This window comes from Xiphias gladius, chromosome 22, assembly GCF_016859285.1.
Source record: "Xiphias gladius isolate SHS-SW01 ecotype Sanya breed wild chromosome 22, ASM1685928v1, whole genome shotgun sequence".
NCBI lineage: Eukaryota > Metazoa > Chordata > Actinopteri > Istiophoriformes > Xiphiidae > Xiphias > Xiphias gladius.
Genome location: NC_053421.1, coordinates 19,006,524 through 19,032,364, shown reverse-complemented (window position 1 = coordinate 19,032,364; position 25,841 = coordinate 19,006,524). Strand labels below are relative to the sequence as shown.

The 25,841-nt window shown below is 40.6% G+C and overlaps 1 protein-coding gene across 1 annotated transcript; it reads right to left on the bottom strand.

The window, feature by feature from the left end:
• Positions 1–305: 305 nt before the first annotated feature.
• clcn1b (chloride channel, voltage-sensitive 1b) lies at positions 306–24,590 on the bottom strand. Its single transcript, XM_040117494.1, has 23 exons — positions 24,537–24,590; positions 19,549–19,783; positions 17,658–17,789; positions 17,363–17,491; positions 17,028–17,161; positions 16,538–16,615; positions 13,550–13,628; positions 11,248–11,373; positions 10,124–10,208; positions 9,659–9,760; positions 8,934–9,018; positions 7,632–7,787; positions 7,445–7,514; positions 7,244–7,354; positions 6,259–6,472; positions 6,029–6,162; positions 3,415–3,596; positions 3,235–3,316; positions 3,057–3,139; positions 2,693–2,737; positions 2,463–2,567; positions 1,063–1,149; positions 306–770 (listed from the first exon to the last, which is right to left on the bottom strand). Exons 1-23 carry the CDS (start codon positions 24,588–24,590, stop codon positions 306–308), a joined length of 2,973 nt encoding a protein of 990 aa, XP_039973428.1.
• Positions 24,591–25,841: the final 1,251 nt, after the last annotated feature.

The window sequence follows — 25,841 nt, the reverse complement described above, 5'->3', positions numbered from 1 at the left end:
AAGATATGGATGGACATTAAACATTAGTGACATGTAGGACTGGACATGGTTGCCCATCTGCAGTTCAAAAGACACAGGAAGGCACCTGAGATTCTGAAGAGTGTAAAAGTGAGATTGTTGTAAGAGTAGAAAAAATATCCTGTACTACAAGTTTCAGGAGCTTTGCACCAGCTCATCCTGCTTGCTGAATGTTTGTGAAGGCTGCAGTTCGGCCCGACTCCTCAACCCAGAGAGCAGTTCTGTCTCTGTGGAAAAGGAGTGAAATCAGAGGAAGGTAAAAGTCTTTTCTCTTAAACTCAGTCCTCCTATATGGGCTCGTCTGACTCCTCGCTCTCTCTGTCCTCCTGCAGGGAGGACAGCTTGAGGACAGGGCTGGTGGGTGACACAGGTGAGGCAGGAGGTGAAGGTGAGGTAGGGGATGAGATAGAGGGGGACGCTGGTGCCTGAGGAGCCCCATCAGCTCCTCTTGTGGTGGCGGAGCTGCCACTGGTGCTCCCCACGCTGCTGGGGGAGGAGGGAACAGTGTCACACCCAGCAGCTCCTCTGGAAGACGACGCTTTTCCTTGGGAATCCTCTTTGGACTCCTTCCTCACCAACTCCCCCTCATTTCTGCTCCCCTCCCCCCACAGGTCTCTGTCCCGAGTGGGGGAGGAAGGGGCGGATGAGGGAGGCTGGTGCTTCTTGGTTTTCCTGCTGGCATCTCTGAAGCTGGCGAGAGGGGGTCGAAGCCTCACCCCACTACGAGTTGAACCCTCTATAGCCTTCTGTAACTATTAGAAGAGAGAGAAGAAGAGGTTGACACAGAAGCAAACCACAAAGCACAAAAACGTGTTGAAACGATAATGTAAGATTACTAAAGTGAACATTGAGGGAGTTGAGTTGTGAGGGTGGTGAATTGAATAACCACATGAATCAGAGCATAAAGCATGATGCACCCTGTGAGAGAGCGACGGCCCACAACGTGAGATCACCACGGCTCGCTGTCATGCCGCATTACAGGATCAAACCGAGAGAGGTGACAAAAAACAATGCAGATAAAGAAAAAACATTGAGAACCATTACCTCTTTCAGTGCCACGACACCCACCAGCTTTCCAATACTGGTGACATAGGCGTGACTGAGACCCAGCAGAGAGAACAGAGTGTGGGTCTGAGTAATGACAGAGAGAAGGACATGATCCAGTCAGTGTTAAATGTATTGTGCAGTGACAATGTTCTGCTTGCATGGCTGCACTGTTCCTCGTAAACAATTTCTCTGCAAGGAAAAGAGGAAATATATGGCCTGGCTACATAGCATGAGTCACAGCATGAAATTCAAGTTTCACGATTCAAAGCTTTATGGTCGTATGAACAGAGTACAAATTGCAGCAAGCTGTACAATAAAATTGTTAGTTTTCTGGCCTCACTGATCACCATTAATAAGAAATTTTTTTAAAAAGTTAAAGGAGTACTCCAGCAATTTAGTATTCCACTTCCATAAGTTGGGGACTGACACGACACAGAATTTTAAAAATGATTTAAGTGCGGGTTTCTTTTAAACTTGTAGGTAGTATGTCTTGACAGGAGTTGAATCAACCAATCGGCTCACTGGACGCGCAGATCTGCACGATGGGTTGTTGAGACTTGGGAGGTGTGACGTCGGATCCTCTTCGAGCCTCTGTGACCTATGTTTACCCATAACACAAACAAATATATTTGGAGAGACATAATACTTAATATGTAAAACCGGTGGAGTGCCCCTTTAAGACACTGAAAAAAGAGAGTTAGTGCAGAGGAATATAAATAGAACAAATAAGTAATTAGGCAAGTTGAAGAATAAAAATAAATAAGTATAAAAGAAAAAATGAACTTTTTTTGTGTTTTAAAGGGATACTTTGACATTTGGGTGATACTTTTATTTGCTTTCCTGCCATGATTTAGATGAGAAGATACTATTCTCATGAGTGTATGCTAAATATGAAACTACAGCCAGGAGACAGTTAGCTTATCTTAGCATAAAGACTAGAAACAGGGGAAACAACTAGCCTTACTCTGTCCGAAGGTAACTAAATCCATCTAACAGCACCTTTAAGCGAGAATTCAGACCCAAAACAGCGCAGGGGGGCTGCACTGGTTAGGGCATGTTGTTTAAGGTAATAGTGAGACATGAAATTCAATCCAGGAAGTCCAGTTTGAGTCACGGATTATTGCTTTTATAAAACGCCACAACCCTTCACAATAAGAGGACTGCATTTTTTCACACAGGGCCCAAGTTAGTCGAAAGCTCACTAATTCACATGCTATATCTTGTTTGTTTAATTGGTACAAGAAAATAATAAAAAATAGCGTACTTCCCAAAATGTTGAACTATTCCTTTAAAACCTGCTGCTTGGAAAAATAAAATGGTATTTGTGTTTGACTAATCAGTGTCTGTACACGATCTTTGCATGTGTTGATGTGTCACTAAGGTGCTGCTGTGGTCACCTTGTGCAGCGAAGTTCTTTCCACCAGCTGAAATGGGGAGGGATCTATACGTATCTGCTCCATATCGACTGGTTTGTCCAGCGCTGCCTCTTCCCAGGCTTTGATCTGCATCAGCAAATCAAAAGAATGTGAGATAGACTCAGAGTGTACAGGGTTTTGAAGTATTGATTTGGATGGTTTGATTGTCTCATTGTTGGCTATGTGGATGCTGAATCAATAGTGTACAGTACCTCCTCTGGTGACATGGTGTCAGTCAGTGGAGGTGGCATGGTGTCCTGAGGAAAGAGGGGTAAAAAAAAGAGTAAGGGATGGACGGATGGACAGATGGATGGACATTCAGTTTAAACAGTCAAACACGATGATAAGATGCCCCCTGGTGGTTTCATTGCTCTGCAGAACATGTCAACTCCTCTATATTTGCATCATGAAATGCTCCTCCCTTCACATTAGCGAGGTTGGCTCAGGCTACCATGTTGGACTGATGCCCCTGTCTGAACTGTCGTTGCCAACTTGACAGCAGATCACTGAGGCGCTGCTCGTTTGAGCATTTGGGGTCAAGGTGATAAGTGTGTGATGTTGATCTTGGCGGCGTACCTGAGTTTCAGTCTGGCCTGATGAAGACGTGGAGGAGAATAGTCTCTGAAGGGTCCTCCTGACAGATGGCAGCTTGCGCTTGTCTGAGGACATGGCATTGCAATGCATGTTAATGGAGAGAGGTATTGACATTTGATGGGTGAACTTGTCTTTATTTGCAGAGGAAGTGCTATGCTACCTAAGCCTGTGTGGTTGGTGGCGGCCTCCTGAAGTTTGGGGGACGGGATGGGCCCATTGCATTCTTCCTGGACTGGAGCCGTCTGAGGGCACAACATACTCAGTAACTGTATGATGAATTTTTGAAACTAAAAACTTTCCACTCATAACTGTAAAGTAATTTATGGTTTGTTTTTTCTACCTTGTCTGCGCTCTCCTCTCCCCCATCCTCATCAACGAAGGTGAAGGACTCCCAGCTGACTTTGGAGCCCTGGCCCGGTGAACTCTGACCTGTTTCAAAGACTCGTCTCTCTGGTGAGAGCCACCAGTCTAACATGGCCTGAAGCTCTGTTCTCTCGATTGAGCCCAGCAGAATCATGGATTCTGCAGAGGGAAGTGTTAAAGGAATTTGGGGAAATTATTTAATTTGCTTTTCTGGCAAGGGTTAAATGAGAAAATTGATGTTACTCTCATGTCTGTTTGCTAAATATGAAGCTAGTGCCAGGTGCCAGGTGATTAGCTTAGCTTTGCATAAAGACTGAAAACAGGGGTAAACAGCTAGCCTGTCTCTGCCCAATGGTACAAAACTGGTCAAAATTATTGGTACCCCTGAATTTAAAGCACATAATTCAGAATATTTTAGAAAATACCAAATACCAAAACCAAATGGAACAATTCTGTATAACTATAATATTTTAATAAATTGTTCAAAGTTACTTAACAAAAGAAAGAAACTAAAACAAAACTTACATAATAGTTAAATAATACAAACCCAAAATGTAACCCAGACACAATTATTGGCAACCTTCACTAATATTTGGTTGCAGAACCTTTGGAAACAATGGCAGCCTCTAAATGTTTCTTGTAGTCATCTAGAAGCTTCTTGCACCTCTCTGCTGGTAGTTTCTGCCACTCTTCCATTGCTATGCATTCAAGCTCATTTATGTTTGCAGGAGCCGTTTTTGCAATGGCAGATTTCCACTCTCTCCAGAGGTTTTCAATGGGATTTAAGTAAGGACTCATTCCCGGCCAGTTTAAAACAGTCTATCTTTTCATTTTCAACCATTCTTTTGTGGCGCTGGATGTGTGCTTTAGTTCATTGTCCTGCTGAAAGACCCAAGGCCCTCGCCTTAAACCTATTTTTCTGACCCTGGGTAACACATTTCGATCTAAAATGGCATGGTAATCTTCTGATTTTTCATTCCTTTGATACATTCCGTGCCTCCAGTACCAGAAGCAGCAAAGCAGCCCCACAGTGGGACAGAGCCTCCACCATATTTTACTGTAGGTAGGGTGTTCTTCTCGTCGTCTATAAACAAACTTATTCACTACATCCCCAAAGAGCCCAACTTTGGTTTCATCTGTTACAACGTTATCCCAGGTCCAGGCTCTGCCAAATAATACATTCCCACAGGAATCAAATGCAGTAATAAGTACACATTTTTGACCATTTTAGCTTGACAGTGTGAATTTCAAACATCTAACACTCACTTTGTCAGAGGAAGGAAGGGATGTAATGAAAAACACCTGCATCCACGTTGTAACTTTGTTACTGGATATGCATGAATCAAATTGTTTCATATATATTTCAAGTTAATGCACATTTTCTCTCAACAATTTGAATTAAAGACATTTAATTATGACCTAATAGATAAAACATTATTTGACAGTTATAATCAGCAGCGCATCCACCCTTTACACTCAGAAATGAAAAATCAAATAAAACTGAGGGAATGATCAAATGGCGCTATCAGCACACTTTATTTGATTAACTTTGACTTGACTGAGTGAATCTGACACCCATTCAATGAGTCCACATTTGAAAACCTCGCTGGAGAACAATTTTCTATTACTGTCTGAAATGCTATGCCTAAAAACAAACTTTTCTTCAGACTTTGGATAACTTATCAGCATTGATAAACCGGACAAGGAATACTGGATTGTTTTCATGCCGTACTTTGCCTTAGAAATCATTACAATGTCTGGTAGTTTCCAATTTAGCTCTGTGTGTTCCGACGACAGGCATGCAGTTCTCGGCAGGCAAGCAGAACTCGGCCTAACACCTGTCTCAGAGTATGAAAAAATGGGCCTTAATTAATTTCTGCTTTCTGGTGGTTTTATTTTTTGTTATACAAAACAGAAAATAAAAATTAAACCATTTCTTAAATTTCCCTCATCCCTTTTTGATGATGAAAAAGGAAAAAAGTCAATTTTTTTGTTTTCTGAAAGGAAAATTGAATGACCAAAAGATACATGGACCCTCTGGGTCACTTATTAACACATTATATCTATTTTCTTTAACTAGTATAAAAACGCTGAAGAGAAAAAAATAATAATATTTGGGGTTTTATGGGGGGCTAAGTGTGGGACTATTTCTTGGCAACAAGCAGTCTTCCTGGAGTCTCTATGTTAATATGTTATTACTGAGCTTCAGAGATGCTGGTGAGTTTTTTTTTTCTACGTTTGGACAGAGCCAGACTATCTGTTTCCCCCAGTCTTTATGCTAAGCTAAGTTAACCTTCTCTTGGCTATAGCTTCGTATTTACTGTCCAAATGTAAGAGTTGCATCTATCTTCTCATCTAACTCCCTGCAAGAAATCAAATTTTCCAAAATGTCAAAGTATTCCTTTAAAAAATAGACATATTACATGATATGATGACAGTTAATAAAGGTGAGTTAGGATCAAATCTATGGAGAAAACACACGTAAAGGACTTAAAATTCAAGACTTTTTATTAACTTGGTCCACCCATTTACCACTGAGCATCTATAAGGCAAGATAGAAGCAACCGTTATGATGATGTAAATTGCTCTACCTGTAGAGTCTACCAGCGGGATGGTTTTCAGGGTCGTGGTCTCTAGCAGATGGTTCAATTCCCGAAAAGTGGATTGAGAAGACAAGAACTTCACTTTGCGCACCATGATGTCTTCCACAAAGATGTTATACTTGCTGTGGAGGCAGAGATGCTACAATAATTACCATTTATCTTACAGTGGCAGCTGTACGGGAAACATAAATGCACAAAATAATTGCTGCAAACTTTACCTGATGTGCCCGAGGGCCAGCTCAGGCAGGTAGGGCAGCTTCTTCACCTGGATGATGGAGTCATAGAGAGAAGGCTGCAGACCCTGGGCCACCATGTTTGCTAGGATGACCGCCACCATCATGGGTAAAATGTGGGAGATTTGACCAGTCAGCTCAAAGCAGATTACTGCTGTGGAAACTGTGTGTGTGACGGCTCCCGTCATTGCGGCTGCTCCTGTTAAAGAGCAGTGGGGAGGATAAAGAATATGTGGTAAGGGTGAAGTATGATTAAATTGTATTATTGTAATACTCCATCTGATTCTTCTGTACCTGATGAAGAGCCATGGTTGGGCTTGTAGCATTAAGTATCCTAATGTAACAAAATTGAAATTTTAAAAATAATATTGAGTGTTAGAAATCAAAGGGTAAAGCAGTAAAAATATCCATCTATCCCATCCAACCAGTCCCTCTCTAAATTCCTTATACTGTGGAGGGTCATGAGGGGCTGGAGCCTGTCTCAGCACATACAGAGTGAAAAGTGTTTAGTATTAAATACGTACTTATAATAACCTCCAGTTAAGTTAAAATCTGCTCACTTTTGTTGTGTCACACATTGAACAGGGTTACCACAGTGAGTCACACATCAAATTCAAGAGTTTTCAATGACTTTAAAGGTTTAATTTGTGGTAATTCAAATGTTTTTGGGTGGGGTTACAGATTAATATTCAAAATTACACAGCACAGAGGCCTCATTTCAGCCAAAAATGCGACCAAGTCAAGTAAAAATGGCCAAATTGTACCTAAACTGCTGCTATATGTACATTATATCAACATATTTGCACTTGGTTGAGGGCTTTAAATGCCAGGACAGATAGAGCACTGGAAGAAATTAAGCACTTTCAAACTCACTTATTCAAGAAATTATTTCATTCTTCTCAAAACGGCAACTCTTCAATAAGACTTTAGGGATATGGGAACCTGGGTACACCACTAAAGATAGACTGACCAATGACAGCGTAACCTCCTGGCAGGATGCGGTAGACTATCCCGTCAAACAGGATTCCATTTGGGAACAGAGTGGCCATGATCTCTCCTACAAGGCGACCGAAAGCAGCCCCTTGAGGAGAGAGATATGGGATGCTGGTAAAGACAAATTGGACTGAAGCTCAGCAGAAGATACTGCACTCGCATTACAAAATCCTCTTACCTAATATGAACACTGGCATAAAGGCGCCCGAGGGGATGGGCATCGTGGTGGAAACTGCTGACATCCAGAACTGCAACACAAAGACAGGATAAAGGGAGGATCGAGACTAGTCCCGGAGGTTTTCCATGCAATCACATATATTTAGAGGCAATACCTACAGCACAAAGCAAGAGCGAGGGAGAGTTACCTTCATGATGAAGAAGAGGAGGAGGACGACGAAGACGCTGACGTGAGGATGCAGCCATGAAGACGAGCGACCCAGGCCGGGTGGAGCAGGAGATCCTGAGATTTTGGTCCAGGTGAAATTATCAAACAGGGAGTTGATACACTCTCTGGGCATCAGCTGCCAGAAGGAACAGACACACAAAGAAAAACTGAGGCACAAAGATTTATGTTTAAACACAAAACTGATCCCATCCTTGTTGATGTCGTAGTTAAGTGGCCTGACAAATCATATACAAGAAAACTTACAATATGCAGATACATTATAAAACACCAAAACAGCTGCACAAAGGAAAGGAAATTACAAAAATATATACAAAAATTTTGAATATGTATATTAATATATTAAGTATTTTAAGAGAGAAGTACAACAACGGAAGCAAAAATGGCTGTAAGGATTTGAATCATAGGAACAACTGAACACCTAATTGTGAAATTTAATCACTACTCTGCAAAGTAGTACTGGAAGTATAGAGTTGTGCAATTTCAAAAACTTTATTTTAACAATTTGTTTAGGGTTCACATATTCACAAGTGGTCAATATTTTACAAAATATGTTCAAGTTGTTCAGTTTCAATTAGTACTTTCTGGTTAATTCAGTAAGAAAAAGTAAATTTTGAACATCTGGCTTACCAAGAATCACAACTGAAGCCTGCGTGGAACAGATTAAACTTCTGCACTATGGGTTATACTCTGTCATTTATTTATTCCAAGGAAGAGAAGGTTAGATTAGAGATGGTTAACCCTGCATTCTTGAATTCTTCATCTGAATTTGTGGGAGAAAGTAAACAACAGAACAACTGAAATTGCACAACTTGAAAGTGGAATTCAGACCACATCAATTGAGTTTGCTGGTTTTCAAAGTAAAATATTTACTTTGAAATGTTATATTCTGTGAATTCAGTGGTATTTAAAGTTCAACATTAAGACACTTCTTAAAAAAGGATCAAAATCAATGCAGCAGACACCTGATCCCCGACACTTCTGTCAGAGATTCAGGTGTTTTATGCTGGTGGCGGCTAAAGTAGCCTTGAGCCGCTAACCCCAAGCAGAGATAAGGGGCGGGCTACAGAGTTCTGGTAATTTCAGTTCTTCTTCTGTTTCACATATGCAGTAGTACTCCCCAAGCCTTTTTTCGCTTGCATATATAGCATAAGATGACAAAACCACACAATGTAGACTCTATTGACCTCCTTTTACAAACCACAAATACTAATGAACACACACCGAAAAGAGGTCAGAGAGCATGAGATTGATTCTGTCTAACCTCTCCAGCCATAAACTGTCCAAATCCAGGAGGAAACGTGAAGGTGGCGATGATCAGTGTCACTGCACCTGGATAGATCAATCGACTGGGAGTACAAACATATACACAGTCATTAAAAGGAAGCACAACTTATTCCCAGAACCCTGCAACATAACTATGAAATGGATGCACGTAACAGTAATGAACGTCTGAATGTGAGTGTGCACCAGCACTGATTGTACAGCTCTCCTGGTGCTGCTGCTCGCTTCTCTCTAATGGTGAAGACTAATGTTCCCTGACTGTTGGGTCTCAGAGGATAAGTGAATCTCCCCATTGACTGAATAACTGGCTGAAAGGTTGTTAAGGCTTTGCTGCTGTCCTGGCCAGTGTTGTGAGACTGATGAGTTCAGAGAGTGGAGCTGTGATACATTAAGAGGAACTGGATTTGAATGTGTAAATGGTCTGAGTTCCTGGGAAAAGCATCTGCTATCAGAATCGCAGCGGTTTAAGAGCCCGGCGCTGCATTAATCCACAGCAGCAGTTGAGTGAGTCAGTGCACAGTCCTGTTTGTTTGTGTGTGTTTGTGTTTGTGTTTGTGTTTGTGTTTGTGTTTGTGTTTGTGTTTGTGTGTGTGTGTGTGTGTGTGTGTGTGTGTGTGTGTGTGTGTGTGTGTGTGTGTGTGTGTGTGTGTGTGTGTGTGTGTGTGTGTGTGTGTGTGTGTGTGTGTGTGTGTGTTGGGATCTCACTGCTTGGTTAGGAAGCGTGTGAGAGCTGTCGGTCTTCTCATGAAGAGAACCACCTGTCTGTTCAGGTAGACGAAGAACGCCCCCAAGAAGCCGCATGAAATCCTAACACACGAAGCAAACAGTTTGTTCAATCCTTGTGGTCTAGAATAGCAAGAACAAGTTTACATCTTAACTCTTAGATATGGACACGACATGTACTGGCAAGAATTCATCATTGGTATGACCACTGTATGTATCACAGTAGACCAAAAAGAGATACTATACTGACCCATGTTCCATTTTATTTTAAGCTACAAAACAATATAAAAAAAATTATGGCAAAAATAAAAAAGAACACTTGCATCTCTGCACATACACACACACACACACACACACACACACACACACACACACACACACACACACACACACACACAAACACACAAACACACACAGGGATGCACGCGTCCTCACAAATATCCTCACCCTATTATTGCGAATGCAGGCAGCTCCTGCAGGTCAAAGGGGAAATCCATCCTGAAGTTAGTTTTGAAGAGAGCTGTGATTGTGACTGAAAGAGACAGAAAAATAAATATTACAAATAATCTTTTTAACCCCAAACATAGATGGGATTTCTTTCACTTTACTTCAACTATCCTACATTTCCATGCTAAGTATCTTGAGTTTGACTTTTTTGTAGGATTTTAAACCTGCATTTACATATTTTTGACCAAGAGCTGTCAACTCATTTTGGGGTCGGGCTTATTTCCTCGTGATGTAGTCCTCTTAGCTCTGTTTTTGTCTCCATCAACTCCCAGGGGAGAGCCTTGGCTGCTAAATGCTGCGCTACGTTCACCAGTGAGTCGTTAACTTTGCTTGTCTGCCCATTTGGTGCTGAGCAGGGACAGTGGGTTTATTAGAGCTTTATTGCTTAAAACAGTTGCCTGTTGTGCCTGAAAACAACATTATGAGAGCAGTGAGAGTGGACCGAAACAGTGAAGTCCTGGACTGCAAACCCAAAAACAAAGAGTTAAAAGAGGCTAAAGGGGAATAATCATCTGTGGGTTCATACAACCGACTCCTTTCATAGAACAGACCAGAGGTCAATTGTCATACTTCAATTTCTTAAAAATTAGAAGTTGAAATTTGACAACTGACCTCTGCCGGTGAGGTGTTTGGGAGGATAAGGGTGAGGTTAGTGCATCTGTGGATTTGTTTAAAAACAAGACATGAAATGGTCTAGGAAATCCCCCCCTTTCAATTATCTCTGGTATAAAAGTATATATTTTTAATTTTTTAATATAAATTGTAAGAGGTTGACATTTGACTATTGGGACGATGAAGAAGTCATGACTCTCTATCTGTCTTGATTGAGAGTGGATGATGTGTGAATCAGTAAAAATAAAACTGATTTTCCCTTTGTGAACTGTATTTTGTACATATGAAAATTTAGACATATATACATATATTCTGTAAATGATGACTTAAAACATTTCTTGTTTATCTTATGAAGCATATCCAGCTACTTTCCATAACATTCCAGCTCAGGAGCATTTCGGTGGTTTGTTTGTATGTTTGTGCGTTAAATGTGGGTCTGCTCCGCTTCTCACCAGCATCCTTGTTCCAAACAGAGAGCACCCTGAATATGAAGGCGCTGAACGTGGCGGCAAAGTATCCCCGCCAGTAATTCCTCACCGCAAAGTAGGTAGATGTGACCTCGATACTGAACAACACCCCTGGTGGTGGTGGAGAGAGAGCGAAGAGGGATTACAGAGGAGAGGAAAAATGAGGATGGATAGCAGGAGGAGAGAGAGGAGGAACAGAGAGAGAGAGAGACAGAAATAGAAAAGAGGCAAGAGAGAGAGAGAGAGAGAGAAATTAGTTAAATAAGCAGAATGAGACCAAAAACACCAGAAGCTAAGGGTGTAATCACGCACAACAGGAGAACCACAGGGAGTGAACACACACGCTCTAACACAACCAAACACACACGTGCATTTTGTCTCTCGAACACATGCGCACACACACACACACACACACACACACACACACACACACACACACACACACACACACACACACACATACAGGGGTGTAATCAGCATGTGAAGCAATATGATAAACATCAGAGCTATCAGAAACATTATTCTGAACAAGTTAGAAAACAGCCGAACAGAAGATAAGGATGAGAGCTAATATTTGAGGACTCAAGAGTATGTCATTAGTCTATTCGTTCCTTTCATTGCTGATTGAAAATTACGTTTTTAATGTTTTTTAACTTATGTACAGCGTGTTGAGGGATGTTTTTGTATACTTTTGCACATTGACTGATATTGCAACTAACAATTATTACCACTATAGAGTAATCTGTTGATTATTTTCTTAATTTGGTGTATTAAATATCAGAAATTAGTGAAAAAAGCCCATCGTAAAATCCCAAAGTGTAAAGTGTTTTATTCACACTGCTTGTTTTGTCTGATAACAGTCCAAAACTGAAAAACTGGAACCAGAGAAACTGGCAATTTTGCTTGAAAAATTACTTTAATGATTATCCACTAATCGTTTCAGCTCTAACATTGAGGGTCATCAATTCTTGTTGTGATACATGTTTATGGGCCTCTTTTGTTGAGTTAGAGGTGAATTGAAAAGTAGTACGGCTGTTATATCTACAGTTTTTAGATACTTTCCTCTCTGGAACACTTTGTGGTTGGAGTAATAGTTGCAGTCTTTTTCACGCAACCTGTTAACCCCTTATAATATTGCTATGAGTGGGGATTGAGTGCACCTCTTATTGCCTGTTGTGGGTTTGATTCTCAGCCGAGGCCATTTATTTATTTACTGTGCATGAATACCATAAAGTGTGTCAAAAGAAGCTTGTGAAAAAAGGGGATGTTGACTCTGTCACATTTGTGAGAACGTGAAGAATATTGGCATGAGCTTAAAAGTGTGCAATCACTCACAAAAAAAAAACAATGTTCGAGGACTAAAAATAAATCATTAGTCACATTCTATGTGGAGGATGGAGGAAGTCAGAGCCTTACAAACCTGAATTTAGCGGCCAGCAGTAGGAGTGGATGAGGAGCTCTGAGATGATGGGTGAACTCCACTGTAATTAACTGAACTTTGTTGTGTTTGCACACATTGGATCACTAATTTTAACAAATCTAATCCAAAGACCATCAGCTAACCTGGGAATATGTCTGGGTCATCGAAATGTTTTGATACCAGTTCTAATACAATATCTAACCTTCAGTACTAATACCAAAACTATAATATTTTAATAGTTTTGATCAAGAAATTAGAATTTTTTTTCTATGATTTTTTTTTGTTTAATAAAATTTGACAAACTTCTTATTGCACCAGAGTTTAATGTTGCCTTCAATCCCCTGAAAACTTGGCAAACTAGGTATGTGGTTTACTTCAAGTGAGTTCAACACTCAAGATTCAGCTAATTTACATGATCAGGACTTTGTGTATGAGGTTTTATCAAATTTGATTGACAGCTGCCTGGCAACAATAGGCTAACAATCCCAGAGCTGTCATCAGATCCTGATATCACTCATAGTAAAAAGCTAATCGATAAATGAGGTTTTCAGGGCCTTTAAAACAAGTAAAAGATCTTTGTCTTGACAAATTAAAGCTAAAAATTAGCAAAAATATGATTTTGATCAGGAAATATCTGTTCAATAACTAAGTAAACAAGACTAAGGATCTGACCAAGAATTCAATGGCACATTTTAATGATTGATAGTTATGATACCTAATGAGTTGGTACTCAAAAAGCATCCATGTCCAGTTGTACAGGGAAACTTGTATTTCATATTACAGCCTCAGTGCAGGATTGAGACAGTGCAGTGCGATGTTTGGTGCAGTAGTTTTGGTTGTAATGGGCAGCGTGCAGATGTACAGTACCTCCTAGTGGAGTGCCGAAACAGCATCCCACCCCAACGGCACAGCCAACAGTCAGTATATCTGTGTAACCATAAGGGTTCTACTGACACAGAAAACAGAGAGGGAGAGGAAAAAACAGGGGGGGAGTGAAGGGAAGAGAAAGAGAACGAGGTATGACAGGCGTGAGATGATGAAGGGGAAAACGAAGGTGATGAAGGAACAAGAGCGTAGACACAAAGACAGGAGATTGAGTTGGAGAGAGAGAATAAAAGATCAAGGTGAAGAGGACAGGATGGGGAACCACAGGGGGAGAATTGACAGAGGGGAAGCAAAATGGAATAAAGTGAATAAATAATGCTCAGTGAAGTGTGGTAAAAAAAAAAAAAGGTGATAAAGGAAGGGGAAAAAAATCACACCAAGAGAATATAAAGCAGAGGATGCACAGGGCTATTTGAGTAATAAGACTTAGAGGAGGCAATTAAGCAATCAGCAACCAAACTGAGTGGTCACATTGTCCTTAGAGACGGATGTCTGCAACTGATTGCAGATTAAAAATTAAAGGTAGCAGACATAAAACATTTCCATTGATTATTCATGACCTTGAATTATAACGTTCCATATAACTTTATAAAATCACAGATGAGTTAGAGGGTACCTTTTATTATCTGTGTTGCATTATCTCTGTAGAAGCGTACATCATTCTCAATCTGTGACTTACTGAAAAGGGGTTGGGATGCTGAAAACTCTTAAGCTCACTGCTTCAGAAATGGCCTGATAGCAGAAAGTACCTCATAACTCAAGGCTTGCGTATAGTGTAGCTTGCAAGCTAATCTGCATGCTACTCATTCACTTTGAATTAATCACTGGTGATGCAGGACACTGGTCTGAGGTCAGTTTTAAAGAAATAGTTGGAAATTTTGGGAAATATGTTTATTCATGTTCCTGTCTGAATTAGATGAGAAGATTGATACTGCTCTCGTGTCTGTGTGTAAAATATGAAGCTACCCTATAGCCAGGAGTGAATTAGCTTAGCTTAGCATTAATACCGGAAGCAGAGGGAAAAATTCCAAGTTGTGGTTTTACTGAGAGATGCTGAAACTCTTGGCCATGTCTCCGGGCAAACTCGCAGCCTCATATTATTTCATTGGTGAGCTTTGGAGGTGTTGGCAAGCAGATTTTGCTACCTTTTGACAGAGCCAGGCTAGCCGTCTCCTCCCATTTCAAGTCTTTATGCTAATGTTGCGTTCACACAATTCCAACAGAATTGGAAGAACAGGAAAACCTCCTGTGTTCACTTTATGCCTTATCCCAAGAAAGTTACCCCAACTGCTAGCTTTTCAGTCACACTAGATAAATAGCCAGAATATGTTTTTTTTTTGTTGTGTTACATATTTTTAGTTATTCAGTAGCAAGTGACAGCAGATACAAACTGTGTAAAGCTCCTTTTAAATTAGCTGAGAGAGTTTTAGAAGTGCTGGTAGATGGATTTTTTTACCTCTAGTCAGAGCCAGGCTAGCTGTTTCCCCCTGTTTCCAGTCTTTATGCTAAGCTACGCTAATCACCTTGTTGCTCTACCTTCATATTTAGTGTACAGATTAAAGAGTGATACCAATATTCTCATCTCATTATGACAAAGAAAGTGAATAAGTATAATTCCCAAAATCTATTCCTTTAAAGTAGACAGAACCTTATAATCCAAGGCTCATGTATTATTGACTGGTCAGTCTGCACGTTTAAAAATCCATTCAGTGTTATTCATCACTTGCAATGCAGGACACTGGTCTGAGGTCAGATTTAACCTCCACATTTGTGTTGCTGATGTTATTTCAGGATGACAAAGCTGACCAGAGACCTGTGCCTGAGCTAGTCGGGTGGACAGAGCAGGGCGGGACTTGCCTCCCACGGGGGCAGCGAAACAAGTGGCCACTCCCACGGCACACGCACACACCAACAGGTCCTGCTTATGGGTGCCATTCTGGGGTTAAAGGTCATGGGTGGAAATGAAGAGGGAGGAGTGGAGAAAGAGGGAGGAGTGGGGGACACAGATGGGTAGGGATGAATGAGAAAACCAAAGGGAGGTGGAGATAGAGAGAGCAGGGAAAGAGGGAGACATGGATATGGGAGGTCACTGTTAATACACATGCCAGACATTACCATCACACTATTAATACAGTGAGACACAAACACAGATGAGGTGCGAGGGGGCGAGCCAAAACAAAGACACTAGAGAAACTGGGGGGGGGACACACACACGACACAACAGGCACAGGGTCCCCACTTTCTCTTCAACGTCATATTCAAGGCTCTTTCAATAAATCTCAAGGACTCAAAATACAGCTGGGGCCTCGTGTAATTTAAGACCTTGTCAAGTAAAAGGTGTTGATAGAACTGAAGGACTAGGAATGACATTTTCAAGGTCATCCAGTCATTTTGAAAACAAGACTAAGAGTCTTTCAGTCTAAAAACTCTGACCTGATGCCGGAGACAAATGGAAAGTCTGGGGATCACCAAAGTTAATACAATTCAACCTGAGGGGGACATGAAGTTTCATGGCGACACATCCAACAGTTACTGAGACATTTCACTCAAAACCAGAAATGTGAACCTCACAGTTCCATGAGAAGCAAAGCCAGAGGATACCTAAAGTAATTAGGATACGTAGTTTTGGGACCATCGAATCTAGACAAAATTTAATGGAAATCCATCAAACAGTTGTTGAGGTATCTGAATCTGGACCAAAGTGGTGGACCAGCTGGCTGACTAACAGACATTGTCATCCTTTGAATCTTGCTACTATCACGGCAAAAAAAAAAAAAAAAAAATCACAACCATTAATTTTGCTGAAATGTGGAAATATAGATTTTTTGAGCCTGTGGGGAGCCTGTAGTTACGACAAAGACAAAGCGAGTTACGATGGAAAAACTGCGTTCCGAATTCATTAGCTCATTAACTGTGGTGAGCGAGGCTTATGGGTAAAGCAGTCTGTTTTTGGTCAGGGCCTCGGCTTACCTCATAGACTCCAGAGAAGATGGACATGAATCGACTCAGCACAGCGGCACAGATACTGGCGATGTGGACAAACGGACCCTGGAGGTGATGGGAGGAAAACACTGACAAAGATGAGCGACATGTAATGTTATATACACAGACACTGACTATTGTCTATAAAACAGAGAGTCTAAACTGGGACATGTTGTATCAGAACAGATAAATCACAGTACAAGTGCTGGATGTGACAGTTGCACTGCTACTGAAATAAGGAAAATGAATGCACTCCTTTGCTGAGGACTTGAATAATTTGCCTCAGTCCCATGAGAGGAGAGAGAGGAAAAACATGACAGAAGATGATTTATTATCCCCCAAGCTTGGAGAAAGAAGAGATAGACTGATGGAGAAAGAAAAGAAGAGAGGAAAGAAATAATGAGGATGGTGACTAATTGATGGTGACAGAAACAGAAAGAGACAGATAGTAAAGAGATGAAAAGGTGGGTTTGTTTACCTCTTTGCCCACTGGCATTCCACTACCAAGGCCAGCAGTCAGACCGATGACTTTAGCTATGAAGGCTTTCAGGGTAAGATACTCCTTCAGGACTACACCTCTAAGGATGGTTTTCAGCTCAGGGATACCAGAACCTGTTAAAAAAAAAAAAAGAAGAGGAGGAATAGAGAGGGGGGACTAAACACCTGAGTGAAAAGTGGGTGAATGCAGTCAGTAAATAAAGAGAGGTTCAAATGCTACTATCCTACCACAGGAAAATAGACAAAAGGAGGTAAAAAACAGGAGAAATCAGTTGCTGGAGATGATAAGAGGATGACAGGTGATAGAGGGCTTACCAATGGCTTGTGGGGATACCAGGTGACAGAAGAGTGAGGCGAACATGACGAGGATCATGGGATACGTAACCCAGGCAAGGTACTGGAGCGGCACATTGCCTTTAAGCTCCCCATGAATCCACTTATAGGCTGAAAGACAGAAATACTACAGAAATGAAAAGAGAAAGGAGGACGGAAAAAGTGCATTGCACAAAGGAGTATACATGGAATAATTATCTACAGTAGCAACTAAAATCCTGTGTTATCAAACAGTAAAATTGACATAAAAAATCCCTACGACCTTGGCCTGTGATACCTTGCAGGCTCTTGGCACTGGCATAGTCCATACTCCAGCTGACCAGAGCCATAGTCAGTCCCAGAAGAACCAGGAAAATCCAGTCCTCCCCCATCTTGGTCACAATGTACCGCCGCACACGAGCCAAACAATCTGGGACAGAGAGATAAAATTAATGATTCACCTTGAAGCCATTCATCACTGGATTTCATTACTGACAGTCAGCTGTTGTAACAGTGCCTGAGAGGGAATCATTCAGGGTGATTATGGGTACAGTGATGAGGCTGGGTCTCATCAAAGCGGTACCTACAATGTCAGCACAGAAGGGTCTTAATGGTCTGTGGTGTTCTGACATTTTCAAATGGCTGTGTGTGCATTGTCTGGGAAAAGTTTTCTTATGAACACATACAAAGGAATATAGAAAAAAGACGATACAAAAATCACTGGCTAGTTCACGGGTAGTGTAGAGAAAAAAAAAGCAATGCAACTTGTTCTTCATTTACTGAAGTACAAGTAGCATTTCCCCAGTTTAAATATACACAGTTTAAACTCAGGACCACAATGTCCTCAAGAATGATCAGTTAACAACAGTAAACAAAAAAAAATTCATTCTAAAGACCAGCCCTTTTCCAGAGTGTTAACTTATTGATGCATTAATGCAGAGGATGAATGAAATGTTTTATGGTTGTTAGTCCAAGCACAGTAGTAATTACCACTGAGGGCACTGAGGTCAGTGGTGGAGGAAGTACTCAGAACTTCTAAAGATAGTTCTACATTGAAAATGTTACTTTAAATGCATGTATTATTAGGAATATTTAGGTAGAGTATCAGAAGTAAAAGTACTCAGTGCAGAAAAAAAGCCCCGCGTGAGTATTATATTATTATACGTTATATTTTCATATTATTATTGCTGATGCATTAATGTGCAAGCAGCATTTTACTCTTGTGTCTGGTCAGGCTGGCGGTAATTTGAACCATGCTATGCACTGGTTGGTGGGTAATTCAATCTGAAACAATGCATCATATTTCATCAGCTTGTACGTTTTATGTAAATCTTATTCTGAGAAGTTACTATAGTTGTCAAATAAATGTAGTGGTGTGAAAAGTACATAATTTCCCTCTCAAATGTAATGAAGTAGAAGTATCGACTGGCATGAAATAAAAATACTCAAGTAAAGTACAAGTACCTTAAATTTGTACTCAGTACTTGAGTTTATGTACTTGGTAACACTGACTGAGGCCATGTCCTCGGTTTGTGTTTGTGGGAATTTAGGAGTTTTAGTGAGTTCCATAAGTAAAACATATGCTTGGCTTTTTATATGCTGACTCCAGTATGTTTTAGACTCAGTATATTCAAATTTGATTACTTTTAGGCTGACAAAAATGAGGAAATAATATATTAAGCATCCAGTATTTTTCTACAGGAACTTTGTTCCTGCAGGGTGGAGATGGCTTTGAGACAGCAATTAAACTTTGTGTTGGGAAACAAGATTCAAAATACAATTAAACAGGTAACTCAATTAATACAATGTAAGATATCTAAATAAAGAATTTCACAGATTTTGTTTTTTTTAGTCTAACTCCCTGATGTTCTGTGCGGCAGCCTCGTTAAACTACAGCAGTAGATCCGATTTTATGAGCTTATCATGTTGCATGTAAAATCGTGGTCTGGAAAGTAGTCACAAAAAAGAAAAATTGAAGTTAAGTGCCAGTAGATCAAAATTGTATTCAATTAAAGTAAAGGTGTTTCGTTAATATCCTCACCTGATACCTGGTTACCACATAGGGTGTCATGGCAACTAAAGCATGGAACCATGGAAATGGTTCCATGGTTCCAGTAGGCTTTTTTAGGCACCTGAATGTTTTTGAATGATACTGTTAGCTGACATATCTCCACATCCCGGCTGGTCACCTTGGCATTTGGAGTAGGGACGAGGCTTCTTGGTTGATGAGGCGTGGCTGTGATGTGACTCCAGGGTCACAGGGTGATGATGGTGATGATGATGATGATGCCGCCGGCTGTGGCCTTTGCGGCCCGAGGCGGTGGTGTTGTCCCCTGCCTGTCTCCTCCATTGTCTCTCTGTCAGCAAACGGGCAGCCTCCCGTCGGGCAAAGTTCCCCAGCTGCTCCCTGTACTCACCGTACAGCTGTGAAGGAAGGGAAACACTGACAAACTATGAATCAAAAAGAACCAAGTCGAGAAATCGAGAATGTTTGTTGGACCTCTCAGGATTGAAGAGAGGATGAAGGAGAGGAGGGAGAGAAGGGAAAGGGAAGAGAAGGAGAGAGTACTTCTGACAACTGAGACTTGGGTGAAGGATAAAACTAGATCCAGAGTCTTGAGATAACAAGAAAGAGATAGGGGGGTGTGCAGCATGCGTGTAAGGGATACACACCAACCTGAATACCCTGGCAGACAGAAATAGACAAAATGGGCATAGAGATCGGAAAATCCCCTCCCTGAGAGGAGGCAGTGGCTGGAAAGGAGCCACAGGAAGAGATTCTGGGAGAGAGGACATTCCACATCTTCCCCTTCCGACTATGTGTGCACTTTACACCTACAACCGGAGAAACATGCACACACACAATGATACAAACAAACACACTTGGTCAGAAGACACGACAGCTTGCGATCCAGTGTGATCATTTCACACTGCACTCGTTAAAACCATAGTCGCTGTAAAATACGAGATCCAGGGGCAGCTATGATGTGCAACTCAAACCTACAGATCACATGCATCCCAGCATACAGCAAAGCAGGACGCTAAATCACACAGAGGGCTGGCTGCCACACAGTTCTGTCTCATGTTCACACAGGGAAGGAGAACTGACATATCCAATGGTGAAGCCCTCCAGGACAAAAACTCAACTGACAACAAGTATTTTCACCGACCATGAAATAGGATTGCAGCAAAAACCTGCAAAGTTAAAAATGACTGTGTGACAAGGACGAGTTGGTTAAATCTGTCTTTAGATGAGACTTTCTTCTTTTTAAGTGCACAAAAACTGCTTTAAACAACCAGTCCACTGTAATACATGAGCCACTACAACCACATGACAAAGTGACATATATATAGATGTTTATAAGTAATACGTGAATACACCACATAGCAGGTGGCCTTGCAGTTACGCAGCTAAAGGGTCTTGAAAACTTTTGATGTCTCTAAATCATCTAGTGGGTTATTTTAAACCTCACTAACCACTACGAACCACAAACTGTGAAGCACAACAAGCCTGCACCGCTAACAGCTAATAAGCACTAATGCAACGAGTGATTGTTGCATTACCCTTGTACTGATGCTCTAAAATCTGAGATAACAGTAGACCAGTGACAAGCTATACTGAGAAATGCAAACCACTATTGTCTATTTTAATAATGCAGCATTGTGCAAAGAGCTGGTTGAATATCACTTCCATAAATCATTTTAGCTTGGTTTGCTGCCGGAATGATGGGGTCTGCTAATAAGGACAAGACACTGATGTGGAGGAGTTTAAATCAGAGGTCACAGGAAAGCATTTTAAGTCAGACAAAGAAGATTTTCCGGCAATAGAAAACCTACCTGTCACTACCTGAGTCATCCTTTGGTTAAATGAAAGACAGCAAAAATATTTTGCCAAAAATCAAGTATGTATTTTTTTCCCGCGTGTAAAGGAACACAGGATAATGCGTGAACTATCTAGGTTTTAATCTCTTCTTATTATCATTGTTTTTAACATGACCTGATCCATTTAATTTAATCTCACATAAACCTCTTATCTGCTGCAAAACAACAGGAACCCATGCATATAATTTAAATTTGAGCGGTGCCTTACAAGTTAAATTATTTATATTTTTAGAATAATACAAAAACCATATGACCACCAATAGAAAAAAAATAAAGTGAGACAAATTATGATGAAACAGACTGCAGGTTTTGGAGGTAAAATTAACTCAAACTAATTTATGCAGGAATTAAGTTCCCTTTTATTTGTAGAAAGGCACTAAATTTAATATATTGTATACCCTATGCACTATAGTCACATTGCATCTAGTTGCATAAACAACCCATTAGAGGTATTATTGGAAAAAAAAAAAAATTAAAACAGATACACCACAATATCTTCTGGAGATTAAAGAAAAAAAGCTGACTGTGTCATTAAGTTTGGCAGCATAAAAAAAATAACCCCGACCAGATGGAGCCTTTGGTCCTCACGTCTTTACCTGTTCCTCATCAGTTGTCCACAGCATGATGTTGCAGCAGCTCTGTCCCTGTTCTGTCTCTCGTCCTAAACTGCAGACAACCTCTACACCACCACCACCACCACCACTGATGCACTACACATTAACACCAAAGCACTAATCCATCAACATCATCAAACAGGTGCTGGCACCAGACGCCATCAAAACCAGGTACAGTAACAAGAGAAACCTGTGCACTGTTCACAGAGAGATCTGCTGTTGTTTTACTTCCAAGGTCCCAGTCATACAATATAAAAAAAACATTTCTACATATACAATATTTTCTATTAAACATCTTCTTTGTGTTGTTAGCTTTGTAGACAACTTGTCCTTGTATTATTGTATTTTGCCATCTCTTATTTTACCGTCAGTGTCTCTGAGTAGTGGTCACATTGGATCTTTGCGTGTGTCCTATAAATCTCTTAGATGCTCTGGAACACAAAACGTGGCATGTGGCAAAGGAATAGCACTGTATGTACAGTAGATCGAATGCTATTATTTGGTCATGCATCGTTATAATGTGTATTGAATATTTCTTTGTATGTCAATAAACATTAACTTAATAACAATTTAAGTTCCCATTGTTACTATTTTATATGGCAAAAATGGGAATCATTTATGAATGAGCCCCATTAAGCTGAGCCAACATTTTGCTGCTTTTCCCAAAAAATACAGTATTTACTTGACTCAGTTATGTTCAATGATGAACCTGCATAGGTTTTTTTTATTTTTAAATTCATATTCCTGTATTTCATTTACACTCAGCCTCCCCTCAAAGCCCTTTTCTCTAAAGCTTTGTGTGTGTCAGTTTTCTTTGTCTTTAATTTTTTCAGTTTTATGTACTGTACATATTCATTTATTGTATCATTTGAATGATGGATATGTAAGTGAGTGAAATAATAAAATGATAATGGTTATAATAAAACTATAAATAAGCTCTGGAAAAGACAATTCATTGACTTGATTAATCAAAAATAAATATGACAAGTTAATTGATACTGGATCTAACTGTTGCAAACCTGATATATTGCCAGCAAAGTCCACTGAATTGTCAAAATGGAAATCTGAAATAGTGAAATAGAGGCAAAAAAAGACATATCTCAAAATGAGACAAAGAACTGACAGCGTGAGAGAGACTTTGAAAAGCTGGGATTCATTCATGTCAACCGACTTTGTTCTGTCTCCATCTCTCAACCTTGTGTTTACCTTTGTGTCACCATGTAACCTTGTACTGCGTCCATCTGAGCCGCACTGGCCCCAAAAATGACATCACTAACCAACGTTTTTCCCAGCTTTCACACACTTAGAACATAGTTGCTGTCATTTTTTTGCTCACTAACTCTTCAACGACCTTCCCACACCAAGTCAAGATCACCAGAGGATATGCAGTACCCCCCCCCTTCCTCCTCTACTTGCACTAACTTATTCCCAGCAAAATTCCCTCTACCTCCCCTCGTCTCTAATCTCTCTACAGACACATGAAAGTAGTCAGGCGTTACTGTACAGCTCTGACACTCGCACCCCTCATTATTAGTTTCTTTGCTCCACTGCAAGAAATCAAGCTTTTGCTGTTGTGCTTATTGCAGGTCTCAGGATGAAGAAGATGGAAGAATGTAAACCATTCCTCCCTTGGCTCTGTTAGGAATACAAAGCCTGTGCTAAATTTTGCCGGCGAGCTGTTAGGGGCTTTGAATTCATTTGTGGATCTGCACTTTATGAGCTGGCTTTAACAAGGTAACACATACTGTACAAACACAAGAAAGTGAAAAGGCGAGACACAACTTCAAGTGTAAGCAAAAGCAGAAACAGGCTTGTAGAAAGAAAGGGAGGGAAAGAGAGTGAGAGAGAGAGAGAGCTTCAGTCATAGTGAGAGCTGCTAATAGATGCAGAGGTTGAAGGGCAGTGTGACATTGAGAGTTAATTAAAAAAAATAACAGCACATTCCCGCGACCCCTATGAGAGGGAGTCAGCCCTGCATATTCATAAATATTTGTGTGTGACTGTGTGTCTTCTTAAGTTGTGAGCTTGTGTTTGTGTGTTTACAAATGTGTATAAATGGATGTGTGTGTGTGTGTGTGTTTGGTGAGGCCTTACAACAAAATAGTCCTGTCCCTTATCACAAGGTTACTGATAAAATCTGACCCGCTCACTGACAGATAGATCAGGAGATTACCCCAACCCCTCTTCTTACAAACACACACACACACACACACACACACACACACACACACACACACACACACAAATATTCCACAAGCTAATGTCTCCATATGCATATACTAATTAAACAGCACAATAACATTTCCATGCCTCAACCCAACACTGTTCGAGCTGTCATGTTGTAATTAAGGCATGTCGGCACAGCCAAAAGAGAAAAATTAAGCAAACTGTAAACTTCCATGTGTTATGTATGAGCTCGCAGTTCAACCTCACAACAAGGAATCCAGAAAAAAAAAAAAAAAAATCAATCAGTGAGGCTTTTTTATCCTCTCTAAGGCCGGGCTACATTTATTTAGCTTTGCTGCAACATGGAATTTAAATTTTAAAGTCAAAAAACAAGCAAGAAAACAGTACAAAAGTTGCCTTTTTCTACCTCTCATTTACATCAGAAATCAGTCCTTGCAAAAACTGTTCCAACTTAAGGAAGAAAACATTTCAATATACAAATTAGTTAAGCTCACCAGAAACTGATCTACATTCAGAACTGTCTCGAAAGTGTTGATCCGCTCCCTCATCTTGTTAGCCGTTCCTCCTGCAGGTCGCTGCTCACTTTCTTTCTTGTCTCTAATATACTGTAATTCCTTCTCTGGATATCTTTGTCTTACATCTGTCCTTTCCCGTCTTTGCCAGAGTGACGGACACAGACTGTACCTGCTACCTGGATACGGCATATACCTCAGTGACTGACAGGTATGGTCAGTGCTGCGTGTGCGTGTGCGCACACACACACGCACACACACACACACACACACGCACACACACACACACACACACACACACACACACACACAGAAGGGGGAAGCAGTAGAGGTTAATACAGACACTTGAGGCTCTACAATAAAGTGTCAGCAGCTCTTAATTCAGCGGGGTAGATTTTCAGCCAGGCGGCCGATCCAGCAGATTCCTGCAGCAGGATCATAAATGATATTAGGCAGGACACAAGCTTAAGTAATGAAAATTATACCTGCTAACTGGGTGGAGACCATAACCATATTAACATTGTGTGGGATAGGGTGGATAATACTGTACTCTACTTTAAATGCCTTCAGCATAGATGACATGCTTTACTAAAGCCTGACTGAGCTCTAGGACAGTAGCTAACATTTGTTTTTGTACACAAACACTTTTTTTTGGCAGTGATTCCTCAAATGTGGTTATTAAAGATTAAGTTAAAATTGTGACAAAAATAGGAACTGAGGCCTGATATTTTACAATAAATACCTCGTTTACTGGTGAAGGTGACAGTACCAGTAAATATCAGATGATAGTAAACTTTAAACATCAAACTTTAAGTGATGGCCAAAATACATAAACATGCAGCCTATGAAAATTTTGGATGTTGCATATCTTCCAACTTAAAGACCAATTTATTTTGGATAAGCCAGTATCAGCAGGTAATATCGGCCTGACATTAAATTACTTCTGGCTCTATTCTTTACCTTTATTTAGTCTAGCCATTCTCCAACTGTGGGACTTAAAGTGGGTCACTATCTGCTGTTCTGTTTTGACCCAGTGGTTCTCACGTGGATTCTGGGTCTTTGGGGACCGGAGTGCTGCTGGTTTTCACTCCCACCAGATAGCTGCTTGTTTGATAAAACACTGAGGCGGTGTTGGATGCTTTGTCACTATAAACTAACACTGGCCCTGAATGCCGAGCGCTGCTGTCAGCTTGAAAAGAACACTATTTCATTTAATTCAATTTCAGCACTATGCAGACATATTCAGTGTAAACAAGTTTGATTGTGTTTTACCCTGCAATAAACTGG

Bases quoted from the DNA above. Each gene is read 5' to 3' on its own strand.
- clcn1b (XM_040117494.1), bottom strand. From the start codon at position 24,590: ATGAGGGAGCGGATCAACACTTTCGAGACAGTTCTGAATGTAGATCAG. The intron at 17,162-17,362 runs GTAAGCCCTCTA...TTTTTTTAACAG, and splicing joins GGTATCCCCACAAGCCATTG to GTTCTGGTATCCCTGAGCTG. The intron at 1,150-2,462 runs GTGACCACAGCA...GTCATTACTCAG, and splicing joins AAAGAACTTCGCTGCACAAG to ACCCACACTCTGTTCTCTCT.